General features: G+C 44.1%; 1 protein-coding gene across 5 annotated transcripts in view; it reads right to left on the bottom strand.

Annotated features, from left to right (window-relative positions):
• Nucleotides 1-2,426: 2,426 nt before the first annotated feature.
• The window catches only part of SLC23A2 (solute carrier family 23 member 2), a 58,929-nt gene continuing 41,341 nt past the window's right edge, over nucleotides 2,427-20,014 (bottom strand). For all 5 annotated transcript variants that reach the window (XM_060683325.2, XM_087875774.1, XM_060683324.2 and 2 more), the window contains 10 exons: nucleotides 18,463-18,533; nucleotides 17,057-17,238; nucleotides 15,001-15,121; nucleotides 13,210-13,366; nucleotides 10,691-10,838; nucleotides 10,452-10,557; nucleotides 7,307-7,436; nucleotides 6,597-6,734; nucleotides 4,495-4,590; nucleotides 2,427-2,798 (listed from right to left, as the gene is read on the bottom strand). In XM_060683325.2, coding sequence (XP_060539308.2) covers nucleotides 2,566-2,798; nucleotides 4,495-4,590; nucleotides 6,597-6,734; nucleotides 7,307-7,436; nucleotides 10,452-10,557; nucleotides 10,691-10,838; nucleotides 13,210-13,366; nucleotides 15,001-15,121; nucleotides 17,057-17,238; nucleotides 18,463-18,533 — 1,382 coding nt within the window. In that variant the 3' untranslated portion in view covers nucleotides 2,427-2,565. The remainder of the gene's footprint in view (nucleotides 2,799-4,494; nucleotides 4,591-6,596; nucleotides 6,735-7,306; nucleotides 7,437-10,451; nucleotides 10,558-10,690; nucleotides 10,839-13,209; nucleotides 13,367-15,000; nucleotides 15,122-17,056; nucleotides 17,239-18,462; nucleotides 18,534-20,014) is intronic.

The following is a 20,014-nucleotide window of genomic DNA, read 5'->3' as shown; positions in this document are numbered from 1 at the left end:
GAAGTTTTGGATGCAGTTAGAACTAATCCCACATAGATTTATGTTCCCCTATAACCCTGTCTCTCCCCCTCCTCTCTGGCCATGTCATAAATCACATTCTCCAATTAACCACTTTGGCTGGCCGTGAAATCCAACACCCTCCTTCTGATTGCGGTCAGGAAGAATGTATGGAATGCACTTCAGTTAGGGAAATCAATCAGCTCTATCAGTTCTCCCTCCCTCCTGCTCATGGCAATTTGAAAGCTTTGCAAGTTGACAGCTGGGAGTTAAAGTCCACAAGTCTTAAAGCTGCCACGTTTGGGGACCCCTGTTCTAAACTAATTCAAAACTTGGGGCTAAACTCAGTTGTGTTAACTCCTTACGTAAATATGCCCAGGATGGCAGCTTTGTAGTGGGATCGTAATGAAGCTTTTTTCGGAAAGAGGTGCAGATGAACGCAAGGGAATTTCCTGCAGAGGAAGGCCTTAGTGTCATATATCCCTCCAAGCCAAGGGAGGTCCTGTTTTCAAAGAACAGAGCATGAATTCTGATTTTAAAAAAAAATAATTAAGAGAGGCCTTCTTGCAGGCTTGATTCTAAAGATGCAAAGTACCGAAAGCTCTCGAAGAAAGTATCAGAGGAAAGAAAAGCTCCTGGATGGGAACTACAGAAATGGCAGGAAACGGCTACCCTCCACTGACCTCCAGTTTCTGTTCTGCACCCCTCAAGCCCCTGGTGCCCTTCGGACGGCCGCTTGGGCCTCCCCTCTACTAGCCATCCTTCAGCAGCCAACCAGCAACCACCTGCAGAATTTGCCATCAACCACAATGACATTCGTGAGCAGCTGGTCGGAGCGTACTGGCCTTAAAATCCCATAATGCCTCTCTGACAAATCTTCCTGCAACTTTTTTTTTTTCCTTTTCCTTTTCTTAAAAAAAAAAGGGAACAATTTGGGTGCTACCTTTGGGGGGGGGAAGAGCAAGGAAAGCTAACTCACCTGTATCTACAAACTAAGCTGTTATAGTGAGAACATTAAATAGGAATAAATTCTTACAAGGGTTTCAACAGCTGCACAATATCCGAGCCAAGATCAGTTCAGGGGGGGAGGGGAAAAAAAAACACCCCACAACACGAAGAGACTGAATGGGGCCCCACGGAGACACCCCGATACCCGTTAAAACTGTTTGGCAGACAGCAATGCCATGCATAGCGTCTCTCCTCCCCTCGTAAGGGACCCTGGGTTCCATTTGGGGGAAAAAGAGCGTGGGAAAAGGCAATGCCACCTGCCTCTCGCTTTGGGGGGTTGACAAAAACGTCTGAAAATGGAGAGGCCTGGAGACAAAGGGACTGTTTTACAACTCAAGCGCTTAATAAATAGTATTATTATCGTACGAAACCAACTTGTACCGTAGGCGATGAATCTCTTAGTAAAGCTGCGAGGCATTTCAGTAGCAAGGCCCAAGAAGGGTCCCAGAGCACCCAAGAGTTGGGAATGCCCACCGCATCCCAGGGGGAAAAAGGGGGGCTTGTGGAACCATCACAGGGCTGCCTCTCCGCACCCCAAAACCTTTTTAAGGGAATCAAACTTGTTGTGCTGTGCAGCCTCACTGCTGTCAGGGTAACGAAAAGCAACCTGATGGCAGCCCCCTCGGCCCCTTCTCCACCACAGGGAGCAGGTGGGTCCCTGGCTCTCTCTTCCTGCATTCAGGGCAAAGCCTCCACGATCCACTGGAGAACATTGAAAGTGCTGCTTGGTTTAAGAACGGGAGGGCGTGGCAGAGAAAAACCATCCCAACTTCCAAACTTTTGAACAGGCAGCCGCAGTCCGAGACCAGCCAGCCAGATTTCACTCATCCGGAATCTTAATTTTTGTGCTGTAATACAGCTGGGAAGGGGAAAGTCAAAAAAGGGGGTGAAGTTTCCCCTCTCCCACTGCCATGCACCCCTTTCTTCTGAGGCTTGCAATGTTCCTGCAACCTTCTAACTGGTCATGGGAGCAAATTCTGGCCGGTTGCCTCCCCCACCTACCCTGGAAATACCCCACCCCCCTCCCCGCCACTGGTCCTGATTTACCGTATTAGGCTCTGCGGCAACAGTTTATATACAGAATACCAATGACTTGTGCAGGGTTTGGGTTAAGGTGATGCAGGCTTAAAAATAAATGGAATGTAGAACCTGCAAAAAGGATAAATTCGGCCTGCCTGAGGGCTGCTAGGTGCAGGCCATGGAACCATTTTATCGGGGTTGTTTCAAAAGGAAAAGCAGTTTTGCCCAATATAAAAGCATCTAATCCCCCAAGGATTCTTTTTTTTCTTCTTCTTCTTCTTCCGAATGCCCACAAAATATAACTGTAGAGAGACATTACAGATTGCTCTTGCCATCTACAATAGGGAAAGCTGCTTTTTAAAAAAATAATAATAATAAAAATAAATCACCTGCCTCGGCTCTTAAGTTCCAGAATTTAAAAATGCAAATATACAAAATAATAATAAAAATAAAAATACAATACAATACAACACAGTAAAGTAGCCAGAAACTGCACAAAGGGTCTGTTACGACAGCCGGGAGACCGAGGTCCAGCCGGGGCTATACGGCGGCCTCCGAATCGTCCTCCGAAGCCCCGCAGTTGCTGCCTTTCCGGAAGCCTTTCCAGCTGTAGCCCAGGAAGGTGGGGCTGATGGGCAGGAAGCTGAAGCACCTGTACTTCTTGATGAACTCCATGCCGAAAGGCAAGTCGTAGCTTTCCAGGCCTTCCAGGGACTTCCCGCCCTTGCCTGAGCCCTTCTTCCATTTCCGGATGCCTCTTTCCTCGGGGCTGCCTTCGTTTTGCAAAAGGGAGGCAGAACAACAAGGTGTGAACAAGAAAGGAACAAGCTCGTTTGGGGGGGGCTTCCTCCGCGCGTGGCTGAAATTGGGATTATTTTTGGGGTGGGTGGGAGATGAGCTGCTGGTCCCGCTTCCCACAATCATGTGCCAGCAGGGAGGTTTGCAAGAGGACTCTCCGCCCGGCTTTGGACGCCCCAGGCCCAAAGCAGAAGCAGGACCGAGAAGATGACCTTCTCTCCATGCAGCCCACAGGAAACCCCTCCTCCCCCCGAGCTGCCTGGTTGTTCCTTTCCCATAAAATAAGACAAAAATCCCCACCCCCCATCCCAGCGACAGGGTGGCAAAGGACCGTCGCTGCTTTTGACATTTTATTTATTTATTTATTTATTTATTTATTTATTTATTTATTTATTTATTTATTTATTTATTTATTTTTAAATTTGTATACCGCCCTTCTCCCTGAGGACTCAGGGCGGTGAACAGCCAAGTAAAACCATAAACTACAAATATTAAAATACAATTAAAAAGATATATATAAATTTGGCCCCGTGATTAAAAACTTTGATGAATGACGTCCTGAATGACACTGCTTTCTGTGTCATTCTGATGGAAGCCAAAAGACTCTTGTGGGTTTTATTTCTAATTTGTGCAATTCAAAGGGCGGCCCATCTCACAGCCGTTAAAAAAACAAAAAGGGGTGGCCGAACGAAGGGGACCCCCCCAGCAGCCCAGGTAAAACCCAGCCCAGTCAACGATGGCGATAACTTCCTCCCGGCTCCAACGGTAAAGCCCACTCCCATTCCTGGGAGCAGAGAAATGTCAAGGACCCCCCTGGGATGATCCCACCGCAGCCACCCCGGAAACACTTAAGACGGTTAGCTTCCTTAGGTAGCGAAGGACAACAGCTCTCCCGTTGCAATTCTTTGGCTCCATAGAATGGGAGATTTTATGATGGCTTTATCCAGGGGTGAAATGCTCCCGGTTTGGACCGGATCGCCGTGGCGGGTGCTTCGGAGAACCAGTAGCAATCACAGCGGGAGGCTCTGCCCATCCGCCTGGTTGTTATTACTTCCTAGTTTTAACCAAGAAGTAATGTGTTTTGTACCCTCTGCACATGCGCAGAAGGTTTTGCTTTTTTGCTTTTAAAAGTAAAAAAAAAAAAAAGATCGCACGCCACAGCTGATCACTCTCTTGCGTGCATTTTCTACTTCCCCCATGCCTCCTCTTGGTGTGCACTGCACACACGTGCGTGCACCTCGCATTTGGTGCGTGGTGCAAAGTGCACATGCGCAGCCAGCGAACCGGGAGTAAGCTGGCTCAGATTTCACCACTGGCTTTATCTTAATTGAATGTATTATGTCCCATAACAGGGGCCCCCAACCTCATGGCCCAGTATTGGACCACACAAGCGACGGGCAAGCATAGCCACGCAGGTTCCCTTCTACAAGCGCCACTTCAAAAAACAGTGAAATTTCAGTCGATATTTCACCGAAAGAAATGAAGGAATGTCATACAACCTCAGCTGTATGACATTCCTTCATTTCTTTCGATGAAATAGCAGAATATCCTGGTGGATGGAGACCCTCGCTAATGAGCGCTGATGACGGGGATGTCCTCCTTGAGCATGAGGGCCTCCTCAGGATGAAAGGGAAGCAGGGCAGAAAGAAAAGAGCACGCTGGGCGACCTACCTGGAATGGTGTTATCTAGAATAAACGCCACACAGCCACCAACGAACATAGCGGTAGTCAGCAAGACGTTGAGGACTTGATCAATGCTGTCGATTCCTGAAAGGGTAGAAGATGGGAAACGGCGTCTGTCAGAATCCGAACAGATGCAACATAGAGAGGAAGGCAAGCTGGGACAAGGTGCCAAGACGGAGAATGAGCAGCTCCATAGAAACACAAGGACATCCAGGTCCCTCCTGCCCAGCCCAAGTTGCAGAGCGTGGTTGAGTTCCTACAGAACTTCTCCCTATTGAAACGTTCAGTGCTGGAATCCACAGCTTGCCCAGTAGCAGCCATTGTCCCCACCGGTCAACGGTGAAGCTCCTGCCGCTTAATTCCTCGCCTGCAAGGGGAAACGGTGGTATCTCCATTCGTCTACTCTGGGGAAGGGTGAGATCTCAGGGGAAAAGGAGATCTCACTTGAAAATCTTTCGGAAAGGTCAGAAGAGGGGAAGAGTTCTCTTCAACTGCTCAGAACAAGAGAGGTGGAAGCTTGATTGTCCTCGCGGCTCTTGGATAATGATGGACTTCAGCCCATCTTTGACACTTAAGGTCTACTAACCAGCCAACCAACAGAATCAGCCAATAGAATGACCTAGAAGTTGGGGGAGAATTTCCCTTTCGCTGAAAATATCCTGAAGGATTGGACGAAGCCCCCAGCATCCTACTATTTCTCGGCAAGTCAAAGACTAAAAGCGTGGAAGGGCCCATGGAGTTGGTGTCCAGCCCTCCCTAGCATTCTTCTGCAGGGCTTATAAAATTGTGTTTTATCAAGATGACGGAGCTATTTCCCCAGTCAACTCAAGGTTGGTCTATTGAAAATGCTCCCTCTCTCTGCCCTCTGTTTGGCCTGTCCTTCTCTTGCTCGCACTGCTTCTCCTCGTGTCTTGGTTTTTGACTCTTTCTTGGTGTGTGACTGTTCCTCTCCCTCTTTTCTCACATCTGTGTTTTTGTTTTTTAGAGAGAGGGAGGGAGGGAGGGAGAGAGAGAGAGAGAGAAAGAGATGGAAAGTTGCCCGTAGGCTCTGGCCTCCTATGTTCAGATTCTTGAATGAACATGGGCAACCAGATTGGTCAGGTAATTATTAATTTGATTAGCTGTGACTTTTAAGCAGATGGCTAATTAACTGTCTAATTAATTAGAAAGATGCCTCTGTGAGGAATTTGGGAAAAAAAGAAGGCAATTTCTTCTAGCCAAAACCAGTAGGCTGTATCAGATGTCTCAAGCATCTGGAGGATGACAACTTGAGAAAAGCTGGACTAAACCAGTTTTCCCTGCAGGTCAAACAGGATGAAAAACAGAAACTATTTCAATTTGGAAGACAGCCCAGATTTAAAACCTATTTTTTATTAAATGCGGTGCACAGGGAAGGAATTAGGGCTGATAAACTAGACTGAAGCTAAGCCAACTGGGGAGCCTTCCAGATCTTTGGAGCTCCAAAATCCTTAGCTGCAGAGAACACTGTTTGGGAAAGCTGCTTTAAGTAGACCGAGCCGATCTTAATCTGCATTTAAAAAGTTAATTAACTGATCGTCCCAGTTCCCTGGTGAACAGCTGCAGTCTAGGGGAGTGTTGTTCAACCTGGAAGATGCGTGGACTTCAATTCTCGGAATTCCACAGTCATCAAGATTGAAAAACATTGCTCTAGGGTGATAAGAGCGCAAGCTGAACTACTGGAAAAGTCTTTTCCCACATACCTTGTGTGAGTACATGATTCAGAATATTACTACAGGGACATCACAGGCCCAATTTTACAATCATTTTAAGCCATGGTCATTAAGCAAATCACAAAGTTGACTTTGCTTCTCAGAACCCAGCTGGAAAGGTTGGAAGTGGAGAACACATGACCTGGGACACTGCAATCACCCTAGTAATAACAATCACATGATCGTGGGGACACTGTGGTGGTTGTAAGTGGGAGGATTGGCCATAACTCATGGTCTTCAGTGTCTTCTAAATTTGAACGATTGCTAAGTGACTGGTTGTAAGCCAATTTCTTATTTTAATTGAAAGGTATTTGAGCATACACGAGTAGCTAAGAAGATATAGATATAGATTATGTTTACCTGTAAAAAGTGGGTTTTGCCGAAGATAACTTGGGAGCACCAGCCCAAAGAAGATAGAAAATCCAAGAACAAAAAGGTTCCGTGAAGAGTTCAGATCAATGAATTGCAGGTTTGAAAGTCCAACTGCAGTGATCATCCCTAAATAAGAAAGGGACAAGATTTCCAAATTATTCATATTTGTACAACAGCCTCCAAGTTATTTTAAAATATGGCCTTGAAAAATTGTCTGGCTACTTGGAAAATGGGAATCATAACACAACGTACTTTATACGTCAACGAAATGACATATGGACTAAAAACCCGAAATCTTGATACAGAGCATTATATTTTTAAAAGGATTATGTAATCATTACACGCTATGATATAAAAACACTCTGGGGATTATTTCATAGGATTCAGAGCTTTGTTTAAAGAAAATGCAGCTCCAGCACTCCATGATTCACATGTACCCTTACAGGCACTGAGCTCTCTGCTAGCCTGAGTAGATTCTAAACCAGAGTTTCTCAACCGTGGCAACTTTACAACGTGTCGACTTCAACTGCTTTCTGGTTAGGGAATTAAGAGGTAAAGTCTGCACATCTAACCATTGCCAAGATCCCCTACTAAGAGAAGTTAATGAGAAAAGGAGTTTAAGATGGTCCAGAATTCCTTCAAAAAGGGGATATTAAAAGCACAATTCACACAAACACAACAGAGTGATAATCACTTACCAAAGAGAGTACAAAACAGAGCTCCCAGCACTGGATCTGGAAGAGATGCAAACAGCGCACTGAATTTGCCAACTGTTCCAAGTAGCAGCATGAAAGCAGCGCCATACTGAATAACACGTCGGCTTCCAACCTATAAAACATTCATGTGGGAAGAATAAAAAAACAATATTCCGACAGCAACTGGCATCAGATTTGCACACAGAGCTTGAAAATCTTTCGGATGAAATGGTTAAAAATAAAAGCAAAATAAGGCCCACTGTGGTGGCCATGGGGAGATGCTGGAGATGGAGAGCCTTGAAAGCAGATAAGATGCTCTCTGGCCAAATGTAAACATGACATCATTCTGGAATGACGTGACGTATAATATTGTATGTAAAACCTAGCAGGCTACAGGTTACTACTGAAACTTAAAGTCATTTTTAAATGCTATTCTTTTTTAAATATGGAACCTATGGATTTGCTACTTAATGTTACTAACAGACACTCAAATAAAAATTGTGCAATATTAGAAAAACTACTGGAACATCTTAACCCTCAGGGAAAACATTTTGTTAAAGATACTGAGCACTCCAATTAGTTTATACAAAAGAAAAGCTTGTTTTAAGCTTTTGGGGTCCTTATTTCAGAACAGGAAGTACCACTATATATTTATGTTTGTGTGAAATATTTTGTTTTGCTTTAGAATACGAGAAAAATTATATAAACTACGGTTACAAATTAAACACCTTATGCAGTTGCAAAACAGATTTGTGCAGCAAAGATAATATTGCCATTGATTTGATCAAATCTTAGCATTATTTACCGTTATAAATATATTAATGTGACAAAGCAGATGCTACTAACAAATCTTTCTTTAAGGGCTACAATCTGCTTCATGCAAGAACCACAAAATATACAAGCTTTATCATGTCTTCGGCTTGCCAAGAAGGCAACTCAAAAACAGGTGTGTGTGTCAGAGGATTGAAGCAACAATGGCTTAAACAACTCCACTCCCTTCTGAGTTTGATTGATAGGACACCAATTAAAAAGCAGTCCAATTATTTTCTCCTGTGAATTCTCTTTTAGTGGCTGGATTAGGCTAAGGAAGAATGACAAGAATGCAGTTTTGTTACACAAATACAGTGGTTAAGCCACAATGTAATCTGCTTATTTGTGGCTATCAACAATTAATATTTTTGACATAGCTATAGGATGCTACATGCCTGCCCATCGACGTAGTAACATAATTATCAAATACAAATGCTTCTCTGGATATCCTGTCACTTAATATAAATATAATTAGGCCATGGGAACAGAAATCAGTCCATATCATGCTTTCCGCCCCCCCCCCCAAAAAAAACATTTTTCTCCTTTAATACTCAAAAGAAATAAATACAGTAGATGGCAACGTTTGAGCCTGGACTGCCAAAGCAAAGCCCCACCTAGGGGAGGGGGAAGGAGTAGTTATAGGCCAACCTACATCAGGGGTCGGCAACCCGCAGCTCTGGAGCCGCATGTGGCTCTTTCATCCCTCTGCTGCGGGTGGGGGAACTGGACTTCTGGTCAGCTCCAAAATTGAACGGGGGGCTTCCGGTTAGGACCTTTGCAGCTCTTTGAATGTTTAAGGTTGCCGACCCCTGACCTACATCCTTGTAGACCTAATTGTGAGGATTTAGAATTGCATGAACTACAATTTAAATCACAAACCCCTGTCCTACCTGTACTTAGCCTACTTCTCAATGGCTTTTTTAAAAAATAAAAAAAAATTAAGCCTTCCTTTACGAAAGGTTGCAGGACTGCAGGGTAAAATGTAGCAGTCAGGTAGATTTGACATTTCCACGCGTGGGATCGGCTGTGCTCAGAATTATATAACAGGCCCATAAAACCTATGTAGCAGGGGGTGTCAAACTGAAGGCTCGTGGGGTGCTTAGATCTGGCCTGCGGGAAACAGCGAAGGACCAGCCCACGATGCCTCTGCCAGTGAAAATGGAGCTCGGGAGAGTCTCTGGAGCCCCATTTTCACTGGCAGAGGGTTGCAGGAGGCCATCGCAGCTGAAAATGGAGTTCTGGAGCCTGTTTTCACTGGCAGAGCACTTGGGCCGCCACAGGCGCCCCCAACACAAGTGATGTCGAACTGGCCACGCCCACCCTGGCCACGCCCACCCCAGCAAGGCCAAACACAATCCTGATGCGGCCCTCAATGAAATGAGAGTTTGACACCCATGCTCCATCGAATCAAGGCAGACACAAGTCTGCCACATGAGATCTGGTTTGGCTCCGTGGCCCTTTGGAGTATCACTGGCTCTCTTTTTTTTGGTTTGCTTTTTCTGAACAAGGGTTCTGAAATATTTTCATAATCAAATTCCATTTAACAAGGTGTTCATTAACTACTTTCCTGTCAACTTGCAAAGCTTTCAAGTTGCCATGAGCAGGAGGGAGGGAGAACTGATAGAGCTGATTGATTTCCCTAACTGAAGCTGCATTCCCTACATTCTTCCTGACCGCAATCAGAAGGAGGGTGTTGGATTTCACAGCCAGCCAAAGTGGTTCATTGGAGAATGTGATTTATGACATGGCCAGAGAGGAGGGGGAGAGATAGGGTCATAGGGGAACGTAAATCTACGTGGGATTAGTTCTAACTGCATCCAAATATTGCTGAAATGGTGCTCCTAATAAATGACTGTATTTCTTTTGAAGTTCGGCTCATGGCTCATGAATTAATTAGGGCATCTTTCGGAAACTTCACATTTCCTTCATAATAACTATTGCATTTCATATTCCTTTGTGGGGGGGGGAGGTTAAGCAGTTTATCAGCCTTCCTCCATTCCAATCAATGCTCAGAATTTATATCAAATTTTTTTTTAAATCAAATTTCCCGTAGCTGAACATTCCAAAGGAATCTAATCACATCTCCAAATATGCAAGCCGCAGCCCTGCATTCCAAGGATGTGCTAACATCGCACTCGTTCAACTGTGCGCCTGAGCAAGAACCTTTAGGCGAGAAAGAGACATTTTGCCTAGGGTGTTGCATGACTTCAACCAGCTGTAATCTATTCAGGGAACCATGATTAAGCAACTTGGGGCTCAGCACGATACACGAACAGGTTATGCTCTCAAGAACACTGAGAAGCCGATGAATTTTGCTTGCTTAGTTCATGTCAAATACCTTTGTAATTCCTAAAACTCCAATGTTAGGACTAGAAGAAGTCGACCCATTTCCAGTGCCAAACACTCCGTCTAATACACAGGAAAGGCCTTCTATGAAAATGCCCCTGCACCAAAAAGAAAAATATGTCAATTTATTTTTAATCAGAAAATGAGTTTGATCTTGGCGCTGGAATAATACTGGAACCGTCAAAGGGAATCAACATTTAATTCTGCTTTGGCCCACCCCTGGAGGCTCACCTGTTGATTGCATGGATGGGTGGTGGAGGAGCACAAGATAATCTGGCACAGGCGTAATAGTCACCGATGGATTCAATGATACTAGCAACCACAGCACTGAGCATCCCAATCACACCAGCAGCTGAAATGGTCGGTAATCCCCACTGAACTGTAAATGCAAAGACATTCAGTATTATATTGATGTAGGGCCCATCCAATGATGAACTTCCAGGCTAACCGACGGTGGTCTAATTAACTGACATCCAGATGTTTCTTTCCAGCATCCGTGGCTGGCATTTTCAGAGGGAAAGCAATCTACTCTGTAGCTCACAGGCAACTGAGCAATAGCACCCCTGTGTGTGTAACAGAACCAATCTCTCATTAGATCACGCCAATGAAATACTGAAAAGCTGAACTGCAATTGGATTCTTTATCCTGGAGAATTTGTAATTGGTCTGATTTGAAGAATTTTCAAAAGAATGGGAACATTCATAACACTCTTTAGATTCTACGTGAGGTTTATTCATTTATTTTTCGTGTGATGTAAAGCTAGAAACCGGGTTTTGTTAATCCGCAGACTCTCTTCTTGTCAAATTCTTGGGACTTTTATAAATCTCAATAGCTTCTCTATGTACTTGTGCGTGGTGGTTTGTCATGATTGCTAGCATTTGTAGGTCTTTCAATTTAAAATTGTGCCTGTGATATAATAGCCACTTGTGTTCAGCTATTGCTGATATTTCAAGGTGTCTCAGTCAACAACAAATTTTATGTTCTTCTAACTGAGCATCTGTTTTATAGTCCCAATACATACCTCTCCACAACTACAAAGTACGTGATAAACTTTGATCCAATCCTTTCTTGGATTTTTGTTTAGTTTAGGAAGCGAGTCTGAAGCGAGCCCTTAATTCACCAAAAACCACAGTTAAGGAGGTTCAAAGGCAGAATAATCAAATGCATCTCCATTCAAACTTCTTCAAATCAGACCAATTACAAAATAACCTGGAGAAATCAGAAAGCCAATCAGAAGTTGGCTTTTCAGAATTCCACTGGCATGGTCCAATGAGAAATTCTGTTATAATAGCGCTATCAGTTTCTGCTCAGTTGCCTGTCAGCTGTAGAGCAGATAGCGTTACTTCTGAAGGAAGGCATGCTGGTGAATCATCAGGATTGCAGACAATTAAAACACAACCTATTAGCTTGGAAATTCATCGTCATTACATACAGACTTCCTCCTTCTTTTAAAAGCAAAGCACTTTCAAGATGTAAAATACTTCTCTACATGCCAGGACAGGTAATTTCTGTAACCTGGGTCAGGGGTCTCCAACCCTGGCAACTTTAAGACTCGTGGACTTCAACTCCCAGAATTCCTCAGCCAGCAAAGCTCTGGGAGTTGAAGTCCACAAGTCTTAAAGTTGCCAAGGTTGGAGACCCCTGATCTAGAGGCAAGGTAGGGACAAATATTCAGAATATTGGGAATCCAAAGTGTACTTTGCTACAGCAATGATTCCTCCTAGATAGTTAATCTCCTGAATAAATTGGTGCTTTCTGATTAGAAAGACTTTCTATGTGTACACATTTATCATGTATGTAATGTGTACACGTTTATCATGTATGGGCACAAATCAGTACACAATAATATACATATGGGTTAAAAGGCTGAACTTGCATCGTGGGAGACCTCGATTCAAATCTTCATGCAGATAGGGAGTTCTGAGTGACTGTCCAGTCGGAGAAAAGTGTGGATGAAAATGAAACAAATATATATTCAAAAATATTTAAGCATGCTCTCCTTCCCTCTTGAATGGAACGGGATAATGTCAGAGCAGTTCATTTGGAAAGTCTCAGCGTGTACAATTATACTAATACTTGAAAAATCAAAATTAAATGTACTACTCTACCAGAGTCAGTCCATCGAAATTGGCATCTTCAGATTCACACAGGCAAAGAGACTACAATGACTGCACCAAAAATGCAAAATACCGTATTTTTCGGATTATAAAACGCTCTGGACTATAAGAAGCACCTACCTTTTTTGGTGAGGAAAACAAGAAAAAAGAAATCTGCCTCTGCCTCCCAGCAATTTTTGCCTCCTTGCAGCAAACAGCCTGCTTTACTTTCATTTTCATTTTCATCATAGCTTGATTAGCACAAGAAAAAAAAAAAAATCCGCTCCCAGCAATTTACCCCCTTGCAGCAAGAAGCAGAGGCCCGCGCAGCAATAGGCCATGGCTATCCCTGCAGCCTGAAACAGCTGAGAGTCGGGAGGCCGATCCAACGGACAATCAACTTGTGCTAATTAGGCTGTGCTGAAGCTGAAACTGGCTGTTCCTTCTTGCTGCTTGCTGCAAGGAGGTAAATTGCTGGGAGGCAGAGGGGAAAGGGTGGGAGCCAGTGGATGGGAGGGGCTACATTCGATGTATAAGACACACCCAAATTTTTACCCCCTTTTAGGGGGGGGGGGAAAGGTGCGTCTTATACTCCATAAAATACGGTATATTCAGGGAGATTCCTCCTCCTGAGTGTTTGCTAGATTCACTTACAGGGATATGGGATCTTGAACCAGGGAGCTACCAGGAGAACCCCTTGCCTGGCGTCAGTGCGAGCGTAGAATCCATACTTAGTGTTATCGGGCGGAAAGACGTCCGTCACAGTAAAGATGAAACATAGCAGCCAAGAAACCAGGATAGCTAGAATGATCTGCAAGGGAGACAGGAAGGCACTTAAAATAAAGTAGGGCAAGCAACGAGCGCCCGTTTGGGCTACTGGCGAAGACATCAGGCGAGAAAGCAGGAGACGGGAGTTCTAGTCCCGCCTTGCGCATGAAAGCCAGCTGGGTGACCGTGGGGCAGGCCCTCTCTCTCAGCCCAACACAGGGTTGTTGTTGTGGGGGAAATGGGAGGAGGAAGGGGTGCTGAATATGTCCGCTGCCTTGAGTTATTTGTAAAAGTAAGAAAGGTGGGATACGAATAAATAAACAAAATAAAAACGTGGACATGCTTTGGGGGCCAAGATTTTTGGGTTTAACACAGCACGATTATTTTCAGATTAAAAGAAAAACTTTTCCCCATACAATTTCCCAAACTGGGAAAATTTCCAAATAACTTGGTACTACTCCTATTACATGCTGTGCACCCTAATCAGGAAATAAAACCCAGTTGATCACTGACTGCAAATGAGAAGTGATGATTTAAAAAAAAAAAAAGATGCTAGATCTTAATCAACAGATTCAGCACTGAATCCTTATCAAAGATTTCAAGGAAAGAGGGAATAGTGGGACCACACATCGAAGATCCACTGGATTTAACACTATCTGTCACTCTTGCCAAGGAAAAACTCATGGGGTTTCCAGATTACAGATATCTCATTAGTTTTCAAGCATCTAATAACTAAGAGGCATATTGGAGCTGCAGAGAGTTCAAGAGAATGGTAACAAATTGTTATCGTTAGGTTTTAAGAGTAAACTTATGAGTTAGCCGTTAGCTTGAAGGCAAGCAGATGTCTCGGAATAGGGCAGGATTTCTCCAGTGGCCCGTTCAAGGTCCGTAATGAGGCTGCTTCAGACCTGAGCAGTCCCAGAGATCACGGTTCTCTTAAAGCAGTGTTTCTCAACCTTGGTAGCTTGAAGATGGGTGGACTTCAACTCCCAGAATCCCCCAGCCAGCGTTGCTGGCTGGGGGATTCTAGGAGTTGAAGTCCACCCATCTTCAAGCTTCCAAGGTTGAGAAACACTGCTTTAAAGGGATCAAGAATCCTGAATGCCAGCTGCTGCCTTCTCTGAAGTAGCCCTACACTCTGTTTTTAAGGATTTCCCGCTGGCAGCTATCTTACGAAGTGAAGTCCTAGTGTTTGTGAACAAACATGCTGTTTGAAAGTGAAAACCACTTATCTCTCTGCATTTTTTTCCCCCTCTCTAGCTAAAAAGCCCGGAATCTGGTACTTTTCATTTGATAGTTGCCCCTAACCTGGAAATCATTCTTGGCTCTTTTCTATATCTTGTTTAACTTAGCTGTATTTTTAAGTGAAGAAAACAGAATATTCTATGTGGTTTTAAATTACGGGTACATAGTTATTCAACAGATTTGTGGTGACATTTATCTTTTTCTTCCGTCCTATTTTCTAGTTTACCAATATTTATTTTTTCACAGTTAGCATGAGGCTTACCACGTCAATCTTTTAGGGAAGACTAAACAGGTTGCGTTCTTTCTCAAAGCTTACCTTAGACTTGGCTAGATAATTGTGATGAAATTACAGCCTCTTCTACATTTCAAAACAATCAATCAATCACACACACACCTTCTATACCGATAATAATCAACATAAAGATTACTTACAGGAAACATTTTAAAAAGCTGCAAGCGATAGGCAGTCCATCCTTTTTTGGACTTGTAAATGGGTAATGGTAATTTGACATTTCGAGCATATTGAGAAAACAACAGCACTAAGAAAATAGTCCTGCAAAGATGAAAAAGAATTACTATTACTCTAGCAGCAGTTCCACGGATTTAATAAATTAAAAAAAAAATCGGTGAAATAAATTCCTCTCTCCCTCAATAGGACTGCAAAGGATGTCATATTTTTCCAGATGAATTAAAGGTTTGGGGCAAAGGATAGGAGGGCCGGTTCCCTATTTCATCTGCTGTGTTTGTAATGTGCTTTAATCTGTTTTTGTTACTTGCTTTGACTCTTGAAAAGGTTCAATAAATCAGGTAAATTAAATATATTAGCAGTCCACATGACCTCTGTAGTCAGTGTAGAGAAAAAGTATTTCATCTACTATCCACCCTCATTTACTGTGATGCATTTTAATTATAACGGTTAATCCAGTGGTGAAATCCAAATTTTTTTACTACGGGTTCTGTGGGCGTGGCTTGGTGGGCGTGACAGGGGAAGGATACAGCAAAATCTCCATTCCCACCCCACCCTGGGACAAGCCACAGGTGGTGGTATTTGCCGGTTCTCCGAACTGTTCAAAATTTCCGCTACCGGTTCTCCAGAACCTGCTGGATTTCACCCCTGGGTTAATCAATTACTAATTTTGATTCATCCAAATGCTTTTGCACCATCAACATTTGCCTTTCCCAAATCCAGGTTGATTTTGCCATTTCTTTCTTGAAAGGACTTCTTAATGTGCATTTAGCTAGAGGCATCATTCAAGAAAAAATAGTGACATCGGAGACACACGGTTCCACGACAGTGACCCTGATGGCAAATAAGGCTACTGCCTCAAACCTTACTGGCCTCTAGCAACGAAGGCTGCCTCCAGAAATGGTTGATGCTCCATCACTGGAGATTTCCAGAAGAGGAAGGACAACCATTTGTCTGATATGGTCTGGGGTCTCCTGGTTGAGCTGGGGGTTGGACTCAAGGACGCCTAGGTCCCTTACAACTCCATTGTTCTATATCTAAGCATTTTCCTCTGTGATGCAAAAGGTCTTGAAGCCACACAATCACCAGGTCAGGTTCTGTTATTCCGCATTCTCACGCATGACTGGTGGCACGAACAACATATATCCAATGACCAGGAGGAGCTGCACAAAGTGTATATTGTTGAAGCAGCGCCAGCCTTACTGTGCGCCAAGTGACGTTTGGAATGGGCCCTGTGTACTCCATAAAGAGGAGAGCACAAATATTATTTAAGGTGACCCTTATGTAACAGGATTATCCTAAGGTAACTTTAGCAGCCGAGGTCCAGGTTCTCCTCTCTTGACTTTAAACGCTGCATTTTGGCGGCGCCTCTGGAGGCCGGTCACCTGGGTGCCATTGTTTTCTTTTGCTGTCTTTCAGTTTGCATCATTATCTCCTCTGTTACTGTTGTATAATTTCCCCCCCCCAACCCCCAAAGCAATTTAAAAATAAAGTATTGGCATCATACCAAGGATGACCTATTTACGAGATACACTGTTTTTGGAGACTGGCCTAAGCGGGTAAAAAGCCACCCTCCGTATTGATTGATGGGAACTTTCTCGTGGGAACCAAGAACGTTCCTGCAGGGTGCTCGGAAGGAGGGGACTGCAGTCACCTAGCAACTGGATAGTATCCTGATTGGACCATGTGATTGACTGCTTTGAGAAAGTGAGAAACTTTCACTTTTAATTAGGTGGAAACCGCGGGAATGTTCAGAGTCGGTTTTCACCAGCCTGGGCCAATATGACATATCCAATAAACCTGTTCTTTGAGGAAATTTGCCTGCCTCAAGAGTTTTGTTTGCTATGAGTATATTACTTGGAACCCTGACTCTTCTAAACTTCACGCTCCAACCGGAGCTGCTATCCGGGGTCCTGAACCCCAGTCGCTTAACCGGTCTACCCAGGCAGCGGAAACACTCAAGAGGAGATTGACACGTGACACCTGTACATTATGGACAGTTGGGTGATCAAGAATACTTACAGCATGGCTATGCCCCAGTGTTTGCCTGCTCTCTCGCCTGCAGCCTGGAACCCAGAGAGCCCAATGAGAGCTACCGTGGGGGTAATAGTCAGAGGTCCAATGTATCGCAAGAGTGCTCCGGGCAGGCCCAGGAAGCCAATCACCACTTCTATCAAAGAAGACATGATAATGGCACCTTGGATCTGAACACAGAGAAAAGAGAGAAGCTTTCATTAGATTCCTCCCCTTCTTTCCATTTTTTTTTCTGTTTTGTTTTTTTAAACAGAGAAGGTTTTATATTTCTGCAGAGGTTTTTGGAATGGGTCATGAACTGCAAGTCAAAAAAAAAAAATCAAGTAACTAGGCAAAACTGGGCGATGGCATGTGTTATGCAATGGAGTGCTTAAGCAGCAAGCTTCCCAGACTAAAGAACACCTGAAGTTCAGAGGTGCACGCTCTGTTATCATCAGAAGATGATTCAACCGAAGGATTACCAACCTCGTCCACTTCTTACTGCTTAAGCACAAAGCTTAGGTTGTAACACACAACGGGGTCATTAGACCACATCTGGCAGTTGTGTCAATAGCCACATCACACGGTCATTACAGGAAGACCTGGGTTCCAAGCTAACCTTTCAAGTTTTCGGATCGAACCGGCAAGGGCTGGCGATGCCACGAAGGTGATGCTCTTAGCTCCTAGGGGGCAGAGTGTATGATGCATTTGGTCACACGTGCTCTTTAGAAGCTGGCATAGAGCAGCGCAGCGGTCTCAGGAGACTGCCAGCCCCCCCCTTGGCTGGGCTGCAGGCCTCTTGGCAGGATGGAGCTACGGTTTGAAGATGGGGAAGAGAGAGGGGATGTTTTAAATTGAGGAACAATTGGCAGCCCACAGCAATGGGATGGGTGAAAAGCTCCATGTCACAGGCGTGCACTGGATCTATATTTTATTGTCGTTAATTGTTCTAGATTCTTAAGGACCAAGAACGCCTAAAATATTGGGAGTTCAGGTGGGAAAAGAGAAGTAGAGCAGCAAGACTGACAAATCATCTATAGAAAGCAAGGCAGTGCTTCTAACTCCTGAGTGGTTTTCTGGAGCAAAAATACAGTAAGGCAGTGCAGATTACTCTCCCTATAATAAGCCTTTGACTGCACAACTACATAAATGACCCAGCAGCCTCTTAACAGTTCTTTCGTTATTATTACTGATGCATGCCTTGAAACAGAGAGTAATAATCACTCCTTAGCATGACAGCATATCCTTAGCAACCATAGTCTGAATCTCATGCAGTTGGGAACTTTGCGATCACAAAGAAAAAGACAGGAAAGGACTTCTCCGTACATGGAGAAGGAATTTTAGGAAACCAGAGTCAGCCATCTGGAGAAGTGCCCAACAGACGGCCCAGTGCTGAATAGATTATGCAAGTTTACCTCTCGTATTCTGGGGTACCAGATATGTTCTGTGTTCAGCAGCTCCGATGTTCCGTTTGTAGCCATTACAGCTTAGAAGGTTAAAAAGAAACACCTCTCGTTATGGCAAAATAAACGGCTTTAATATACATAAAAACTTAGCTTCTTCTTCTACGTGGCCCCTACTGCCCCAGATCATATATACATAGTACATTTTATATATAGAATAATCCATTCTGCTGGTCAGTTTAATTGCCTCCCCACAGCCACCGAAAAACCCTATGGAATTGAAATTATGCCTTGGTAACTGAAGCTGTAGCATGTACTGATAAAATGTACTTTTTAAAATAGCGTTAGGAACGTATTTATTGCCCTGCTTATGCTCAGGTAGAACAAAAAAAAACCCCCATCTCTTCTCTGTTTTTTTTAAAGTAATAACTGTACATACAGATAAATAGCTTGTTGTTCCCACCTTACAGTCACAAACAATAAACCCAAATTAATTGCTAGCAAACCACATTGTGTGCCCTGTGTAATATTTTATGAATTGTCTTATATAAGATTGTGAATCGCCCTTATTTTTTGTGAACTGCAGAACATCCCTTCCTGGTCTTGTTGGATCTTTTTAATCCCCTCTGTCCTGAGTTTTGACTGAAAGGTTAATTGACCAAATTCTAATGAACAACAGGGAAATATATTTTGCAAGAGGGGGGAGGGGGGCAGGGGGGCCAAAGGAGGAGCAAATCCAAAATGATGACTACCTCCCTGTTTACCCAAGCTTTCATAGAAAGACTCCAACAAATGAGTTGGAGAAATCTACCTGTTTAGCCAGAGGAGAATTCTGCATTCTATGAGTTAGGAAGATCAAGGATGAAATTGTGAGTTTATGCTTAGCCAGCTGTAAGTGCCTGACTCCTTCCCTAACCTAATTTTCCCTTCCACCATTGTTCTGCCCCAGCTCCGGATTCCCAAGGATTGTGACACACACCAACGGTCCTTATCAAAGTTATAACGTACCAAGAATAAACAAAGTCCGGCAAAGGTTGGCAACCAGCCCAGAAAACAAGGTACAATAAGACACTCACTCTCCAAAATGCTCTGTAATAATTACACGTTGTTTCCAGCAAGAAATTACTAACTGTGTGCGACTTAAATAGGCTAAGAGAGTGGCCAATTTTCCTCAAACCTTACTCTTGAGGAGGCCTCCTACTCCTGCATTTTGGCAGCCCTGCGTGCTCGAGCATTGAGGAGAGGCTCCTCCACTTCGCTCTCTCCACTTGAAGGAGCCTCTGGAGGTTCTGAAGGCCCAGGCTGAATCTCTGCCTCTGGCACCACATCCTCTTCAGCCTCTTCGCTGTCCGACGCAAGCACCGGCTGCGCAGGCTGCTGGCGCGACCCCACACCAGCCTCCTCGTCATCACGATCAGCCACGATCCACGCAGGCCGCTGGCGGGCCACAACACCAATTGAGTTTATCTGTTTGGCTGCCTTCTTCCATAGCTTCCTTCTAGTCCAGTACTACTCATGGTAAGCAAAAATGCTTCAAGAAGGCAGGGTTTACAGCATCCCTATA

Source organism: Pantherophis guttatus, chromosome 9 (genome assembly GCF_059756535.1).
Source record: "Pantherophis guttatus breed Tessera chromosome 9, ASM5975653v1, whole genome shotgun sequence".
Lineage (NCBI taxonomy): Eukaryota > Metazoa > Chordata > Lepidosauria > Squamata > Colubridae > Pantherophis > Pantherophis guttatus.
This window is presented reverse-complemented; position numbering and strand designations above follow the sequence as displayed.